Raw genomic sequence first — 8,832 nt, 5'->3', positions numbered from 1 at the left:
TATTTATAGTCCGGCGATAGCGAGCTACATAGTATTTAATACAACCTCGCTATTTAAATTACCGTTATTACTAATATAATTTAATTGATTTAGAGCGTTTAATACGAAATTCAAGCGTCTTAAAATATAGTAAACTTTTAAATCGTATTAGGACAAGTAGATAGAAATATTAATTAGGCGTTTATTAACACGGTTAATTAAATAAATTTAAAGAATTATTTATTTAACGATCTTTTTTAATATAGCGTAATTAATAAGGATTATAATAGAGTAATTTGATAAGTAAATATAAATATGTAATTTCTTCACCGCTTAAATGAAATATACTACCTCCAATTCGGATAAACTATATTATAATTCTATTTTAATTAAATATTTACTTAAAAACATCACCGGTAAAACTATCGATAAAGGGATATTAATTCCCAAAACCTAATCGTAGCCGTCCTTCAAATAAAATATTATAACACCGTTACTGCGCTCGAAGGACCTATCTAACTAAATAAAAAAATAAAGGTCTAAATTCATATAGTATAGAATACTACCAATACCGTTTTTATCATATATCGCATCCTAGACAGCCTAGAAGGCAATTCTTTCCTTTTCTATTAATTCGAATTTAATTTTAATTATATATATTATTCTTTTATTAATATTACTTATAATTAAAATTCCTATCTTTCAACTATTAGCAAGAAGGGTAATTTTATAATCCTATAATAATTCGATCAACTAAACGTAATATAATACAAAATATTTCAAAAACCCGCTACTTCTAATATAAATTTTTAGGGCCTTTAATTAGTCCGGGAAGTCTAAGTTTTATATTACCTTAATTCTTTCTTCAGTAGATATTAGGCCCAATATATTAATATAAAAACCTAATAGTTCAACGTTAGGGAAACTAATAAACGATTTTTTAAGGGAAATAAAGATATTTTTATTATTAAATAAGGCAAAAACAGTATCGAAATAATGTAGGTGTTCCTCAATTATATCCGAGGCAATTACAATATCGTCGATAAATACGCAACAATAGGAAGAGTATAATACCAAAAATCGATCTATAAACCGTTATACGTATACGGGGGAATGTTAGTAGCTTATTAAGGCTACCTTTAGCGTCTCTAGCCCTTTATAAATTATTATAATCAACCTATCTCTATAAAGAGGCTAGATTCTAAACTAAGAAAAGAACGATATAGCATCGATAATAATAATATACCTCTTACCTTTTATTCGGGTAATAATAGTTTTTTATTAAAGAAGGAGGTAATTATTTAGAACGGATACTTTATGTAAAGAGCGGAGGTCAATAATTAGCCGGCCTTTAGGCTTATCTTTCGTAATCCTCTAAACGACGAAGATAAGATGTAAAAAAGGGGTAATTTTTAAGCAATTGTCGAATTTTCTCTATATACGAAATTTATTAAATATTTTATTAATAATTTCCTAACTTTTTGTAGTTTAAGGGGTATAAGCGAATACTTATCTTTTAGTTCTACTAATTTTCTACCAAGGGTATTTTCATTATTTCATTCTTAGGAATATTAATAGTACCTCCTTGCTCCCAAAGGGATAGATATTTGTCAATGAGAACTACTTTTAACGAACTAACTTAATATTTACTACGAAAATATAAATACTATTATCGATTATAATTTTAAGTATATTAAATATTTAGTGAAGGCCTAGGGGCGAATGCTTTTCGGGAACGCAGGACCTCTCATTGGGTCTAATAACCGCGCTGGTTATTATTGTATCGGCGGTAATTTCGTTAATTAATTTGGTTAGTTCTAGTTCGTCGAGGTTATTAAAATTAGACCAATCGACGGCGGTATATACAGTATCCTCGTATTCTTTAATTATACCAATTCTAATACGCTTAGGAATAATTAATATAGCATAAGGATTATTATTTTTTACTAATACAATTTAAAGGGTTTTATTTATAATTATAGTATTAAGAATTTAAAGATATTTAATGCAAAATAAAAAACTCTTACTGGATAATGAAAGCTTATATATAACTAGTATATAAACTTGCTAATCGGGCCTAATAATAATATCCCTCGTAGTAATAACCTTATAATAATACGGGTTAAACTTTTTATTAATAGTGAAAAGCATTTTAAAACTATTAAGGTTTTCGAAAGTTACTTTAGAATTTCCGTAATTAATAACGCCTCCTTTAGAATTTATAAAATCGTTAGCCAGGAGTACGTTGGCCTCTAGGTTATCTACTACCCATACTAATTTTTTAATTTTCATTAGCGTAGGTATCAAATTGGCGTCTTCACCTACCAAATATAATTAGAAAATAGCCTACTCTTTAATTGTAGAATCGCTACCTATTCCTTTAATCTATCTAGTAATCTTCATCGTAATAATATATTCCAATTTCTCTGATAAACTCTTCAAAATTATAGAACGGCCGGTACATAGGTTGATATATACTTCGACGTAGGATTCGCTAAGTCCGGCTTTTATATCAATCCTTAAATAGGTATATATTAATAAGAGTCTATATTCGAAATTTTCTTCATTGATTTCTAAGGCTTCCTTAATAATATATCCGGATAGGTTAGTTCCGAAGTAGGCCCAAGGATCCGGGACTATAAGGATATTATTAATCTTATATTCTACGAAGCGGATGTAGGGAATATTACTAGCCTCCTTCTAGGCGTTGTATTCCTTTAAATAAATAAATAATTTATTTCTAAAATTGAACTAGGTATCGCAATAACTATATTTAATACGTAGACTTTTAGTATTTTTCTAACTTCGGTTCTAATTACAATAGAATAGCGGTATTTCCGGACGTAGACTTTCGTTATAGCGTAGGAATCGAAGTATTTAAAATACTTATTATATATTAATTTAGTATTAAAAACGAAATAGTTCAAATCTATAATCGAAGAATTTAAAGATCCTTTATTGTTAACGAAATAAATTTTATTGTAGGGTTTATTATAATTTTTATTACGGGGTTTATTATAATTCTTATTATAGGGTTTATAATCCTTCTAATAATCTCTAGAACGGTTTTGGGAATCATCCCGAGAATAATTCTAAAAGTAATTACTTTCCTTAGCGTAATTATTATTTTTGAACTAGCTAAAAGAGTTAGAACGGTTATCGTTTCGGGAAAAAGAATTAGAGCGCCCCTATCCTTTATAGGGTTACTTTCCTTTATCGTCCCTAGAATCCTTAAATTTATATATTTTACTTATTAAATATAAGTACTAATCCAAAGTAGCAGCGTATAACAAGACCCGAAATTCTTCGAGGAGTTATATATAATTAATAAAGCTTCTCCTTTTTAACGGGGCAGTAAAATAGCGGCGAATATTAATATTCAAACTTAACTAAATTTATATTATAATACTATAGCAATTATCGCCGTCCTTATTAAAGATTCCCATAGCCTTAACTTAGCGGAACTTTATCTAGACGAACTAAGTAAGGGCATTATTATTTTCAATAATATCTTTAAGTTTCAAAATAGCTTCGGTAAATTTACGAATAACTATAGCTAAATCGGGGGTAAAATATTTAATTAAATCCTCTATCAATTTAAATAAGCCCTTAAAACGAAAGTCGTATCGCGTATTAAGAGAAATTTCGTTAGTCTATTAACGTACGGTTGGTCCGTTTAATAAGGTCTGGAATATAGTTATAATTTATCTTTCTGCAATTCTACTTAAAATAGGGTCTTCTGTAAAGGATTTTAAACGATCTATAAAGTAAAAAACATTAATATAAATTATATTTTTACTATTTAATACTATACCGATATCGTTAGGATTATCATAAAAAGGGTAAAGTTAGCCGATATCCTTTCTACGGAAGCGGTTATCCTTGGACGAAAATGCGTTAAGGTCGTTGCCCGGAGGGTCTGGGGCCGGGGTTTAAGCGGCTTTCTAAGCCGTCGAAAGCTTGGGGTAAATTCCGCGTAGGCTAGATCTCTACGAAGGGTTTCTATTACTTTAATGAAAAATATCTCTAAATCGATAGTATTCTTAGGGAGGGTAGTATTTTTAGTATTATTAACTATATTATAATATTATTTATTTTTTAATTTAATTAACTATATTCTTTCGAAGAGGGATTTGGATAACCCTTTTAACTATAGATTTTTTCGGGCTAGGTTTAGTATTATATCTTCCAAATTCCTTAATAATCCTTGCACTATTTACTCTAAATTCTCCACTTTCTTTATAATTACGTCTCTTACTTTATTATATTTAATACAATCTATCGTTCCGTTAGTAATCTTTACTTCTACGCTATTAACCTTGGTTATTATACTAGTAACTTTAAATTTTATATCAATAACTCTAATTTCTATTGTAATAATGTACAAGTTTACCTAATTAATTACTTTATTTAGGCTATCTATTTATTTAAATATTTCGTCAATTACTTTTTAGCAATTAAAGACGGTATTAATTAACTATTAATTAAATAAAGTATTTTTATTATTGCGTTTTTATAGATAATTATTCAATTTTATGGCAAGTTCTGTAATCTTCCTAATTTAAGTTAGGTCGTTATCCGTCCTAGCTTATTTCATTCTATATAATTTCCAATTAAAGTAGTTCAATAAATTTTAAAAATAAAATATAAATAATTTATTATTTCTATAATTATTTAACTATTTTCTAAATTCCGGCGGTTCTTTCTTTAATAAATTTTTAATTTTTAATTCCCTTCTCGGGTTTATTCCTCGTTCCTTATCTTTATAATCCTCTAATAATTCTTCTTAATACTCTAACTCCGTTCTTTTGGCTATTAATCTCGAAATACTTTTTGTATTTTATTAATAGCCGGTAAGCTTTAATAGCAGTTTAAAGGCCGACGTTTCCTCGGGAGGTAGCGGGACTTAAATTTAGGTATCTGTATCGGATAGGGGAGTATTGTAATGTAATTTATCCGAGGGGAAGTTTATCAGATAATAGCCTATCGTCGGGAAATAACTTTTTATCGGGAAATAAATTATCGCTGGTAGGCTATGGGTTATTGCCGGTAACCTACGGGTTATCGGGCGGGTACTTAGGCAATTCGTAATCCTCTAGGTTAACTATTTTAATTTTATTTTTAGGTTTTTAGGTGACGATGATCAACGAGAGGAATAAAGAATGCTATAGTCCTACTACTATATACGTCTCGGAAGCGGGGGAAACCTTTAGCGTCGGAGGTGATAATAAGTCACGTCTGGATCTAAGTAATAAAAACGCATCGCTACTCTTCTAATTAACCAATTTTCATTAAGGCAAAGAGGGGTACAATAGTAAAGGGAAAATTTAGGTTCGCGTTACGCAAAAATTACTTAAATATTCTACAATACTTTATTTTTATCGTCTATACCTTAACGGTTAAGAGGGATAAGTCGAAATTTATTAGAAATTTTTCGAACTTTATTTAAATCTAAAGTTTAACGTTATAATTCAAATAATTCGGGATTATTAGTATAGAAAATTCTCGTTTTGCCTAATCTAGGGCTCAACGCCGTGGTTTAAAATAATTCGAGGAGTCGGTTTGACTTTCTCGTTCCTACTTAAATTAGGGCTCAACGCCGTAATTAGACTATACTTAATAAGTCAGTAAAAACGGGTGCCGCGCAGCGGTGAAATTATTAATTAATCGTGACGTTTTTTGAAAAGGCGGTCGGTTAGCTTAACTGTTAAGTTGTAGCTACCATTTGTTGCGGAAGTTTGGGATTCCTATAGAAGACCTTGTATTTGGTATTCTAAGTAGGAAGCGTAATGCAGAAGGAAGGAAATAGGCTAGCTAGAGGGGGCCTTGTAGCTTGGTGAAGTAGGTGGCTGTAAGGCTTCTAGAAGGTACTATCTTTCTTCCTATAAATAGTCGCCTTGGTAAAGGCGGTCAACAAAGGTTATAAGAACCTTTGTTGGCCGGCAAGGCCTGGTGAAGGCTGGCCAGGGCGGCCCGGTGCCTGCCGGAGGGTTCTGGAAGGTGGACCTTCCAGGACAGGCACAAAGGGTGCAGTCTATCTATCTATCTATCGTACATTTCCTGTATCATATTTATAGCTTCGACGGATATTATAATAATACCGGATTATTATAAAGCTTCTTATACTTCGTTATCGAATAGAATACTAGCGAATTACGAACCTCTTCACTTATTTTTAAGCTATTAGACTAAGAAAGACTTAATACTATAATTCCTAAACGCAGTATTTAAGCCTTTATTTTTATTAAAATTCGTCCGTTGCATATTCTATACTTTAATAATCTTAGGAATAATATTATAATCTTCGTTATCGACCGGATTATTAACCGGAAATTCAAAATTATTAAACTTTAATATATTTAATTATAATTATACTAGAGCTAGTAATTCAAAAGGAGGGAGATTAAACCTTAATATTCGTACCTAATTTAAAGGAATTAATATAATATTAATAAAATTAAATAAGAGAAAAGAAAGATATTATTATTATTATTATCATTATTATCTCTAACTTGGACTACATTAATAACATTAAATATATAAATACTATAAGAGGTTAGGTACATTATCACAACCTTAGGAATCGTCGGCCATAGTATCAAAGAGTATTAAAATAAAGCGCTAATTTACGCGACTACAATATACTTAAAATTTTCGTAATACGACCAATTTTAGTAGAATTGTAATAATATTAATAATAGCTAGCTAGTTTAGGTATAAAGGTTATGCTTAGGATTATATTATAAATTTAGACCTCTTAGGGCTTAGACATAAAAAACTACCCAATCTAGAAATAACAGATTTTATCTCGATAAATTATTTTGCTACTCGTAATGTAGCACGTGCACCCAAGAGTCCACCCAAGTGTGGGGAGGTCTGAGCGCTGAGATAATGGGGGCTCTCCCCGAGCTCTCCTCGTCCTTCCCGTTAGTTGTTCACACTTCCATCCTGCTTCCATCTTCCCACTGCCACCCACGATCTGCCGTTCAACCTGAAGCACTTTGACGACAACACCAGCGTGTTTGCCTGGGTTAAGTACTCTACGCTTTGCGGTTGCTCAAGTTTGCTGTCAGTTCCTAACCCCCCGTCAGTTGGCTTGTCCACGATTTACAATCACCCGCGATACCAATGGAAAGAGGTCGAGATTTTGTGACGACACTAGATTCGCTTTTCCATAGAAGAAGTGCTAATCTAGCGTACATCGTCCAGGACAAATGCCTCGTCTGCACATGATAGCCAAGCTTCGCCGCCCCTAAAACACCACTGGATCTCGTCTCTTTTCGTTCACACTCACACCATCTCCCACCTTGAACTGTTTTAATCCTTCATTTCCAAAACCATCGTCTCATCATGTCCACTTCAGGCCCCACCCCGTCCTCCACTTGGATGTCGCTGTCAGGAGCTGGGGCATCTTGAGTTAGCCATCTATCCCATCACTCACTGCTTCAGAGTCAAGACTCACCGTTTCATACCACACAGATCACCGGCATTCGCTTAGAAGCTGGTGGGAACAGCGCGCTTGTTCCTCTCGACAATGGTGCTAATAGCAATGCCATCCACGACGGGAGCAGCCATGATGCCATCATCGGCGTCAGCAGAAGCCTTGTGGGGGTAGTCGCAGTCCGAGGTCTGCGCGCCGCTGTTTTTGCAGCAGCTGCGGAAGTTGGACAAATGCTCGGAGATGGAGCTGGCGGCGCAGTCGTTTCCGTTGCGCCAGCTGCCGTTCTGCTGGTGGCAGCAGGCCTCGGAGGCGCCCTTGTTAACGCCACCGTTGGAGTTGAGGCACTTGCAGGCCTCAGCGCCGGCGAAGAAGGCAATGGCTGAAAGGAGAATGGTGGAGAACTGCATTTTGATGGTGGTTGGTAGGAGGTTTTGGTTGTGTGGTTTTGGTGTTGTTGTGTGAGTAAGAGAAGAGGTGATGATTGTGTTGATGATGATCTGGATGGAGGAGAGAAGGAGGAGGGAGGAGAGACTTTTATACCCGATTTCTCTCCTCCATCCACATCATCTTCAACACAATCATCACATCTTCTCCTTCTCATCCCCCTCCTCCTCCTCCTCAAGTCCTCATCCTCCCCCTCCCCTCCACCAACCGTGCTGACAGACATGCTCATCCAGCTCCAGGGCCGACAAGCATCATGATCCTGACGATATCACGTCCGGAGCCAATGGTACGTGAATCACCAAACGCACATCTGCCCATGCGAGGTTCTACTCTCTGCCTGTTCATGATCTTCCAGTTTTGAGCTCGATGCAGCTGTTGGCTGAAGCTGACAGTCGATCACCACTCTATGCTTGCAACCTAGTGGTTAGCGAGTGTCAAGTGGATGACTTGAACCATAGAGGTAGGGAACAGAATCTTCAGCATTGACCGGTGCGGAAGGCGGTGAGTTAGGTGATTGGATGAGAATGAAATCTCATAGAGTGAATGGCAACATTCACTCTCGAGCTTACAACATCGTCTGAAAACTTCAACTGCCTGTTGCAACCTCCATCATACGATTTGAAGGCCCGGGACACTGTAAGGCTCAGGTCCTTGCAGACAAGCTGACATATCAGTTTTCTGGAGGATTGTCTATGACCCTACCGGCTTCCAATCAAGTCAACTGACAAGGTGCGATCGTCGTCTGCCTGTTCCTACAGTTGGTTGATTCCCTCAGCGTTCACTGGCATGGCCTCACAGCACAAGGTAAAGTCCTAGGCATTACACGAGATACAGTTCTGTTTACTCAGAGGCATCGAGGACTCGTCCACTAGTGTTGATGATAGGGAGGCAAGAAGAAAAAAAGTGGCATCGCATGGTTGCCAAGAAGCGAGGAGGAAAGTGGACACGGCATATTAGTACAGGTAAGC

At 34.9% G+C, this 8,832-nt stretch overlaps 1 protein-coding gene across 1 annotated transcript; it reads right to left on the bottom strand.

Moving 5' to 3' along the window:
* Nucleotides 1-7,473: 7,473 nt before the first annotated feature.
* B0H65DRAFT_443945 (uncharacterized protein) lies at nucleotides 7,474-7,827 on the bottom strand (the record flags this gene model as incomplete). The annotated part of the gene is made up of 1 exon (XM_062825657.1): nucleotides 7,474-7,827. One exon carries the CDS (start codon nucleotides 7,825-7,827, stop codon nucleotides 7,474-7,476), a length of 354 nt encoding a protein of 117 aa, XP_062680989.1.
* Between the last annotated feature and the right edge of the window lie 1,005 nt (nucleotides 7,828-8,832).

The sequence above is a fragment of the Neurospora tetraspora genome, assembly GCF_033439725.1.
Source record: "Neurospora tetraspora strain CBS 560.94 chromosome Unknown B0H65scaffold_5, whole genome shotgun sequence".
In the NCBI taxonomy this organism is placed as follows: domain Eukaryota; kingdom Fungi; phylum Ascomycota; class Sordariomycetes; order Sordariales; family Sordariaceae; genus Neurospora; species Neurospora tetraspora.
This window is presented reverse-complemented; position numbering and strand designations above follow the sequence as displayed.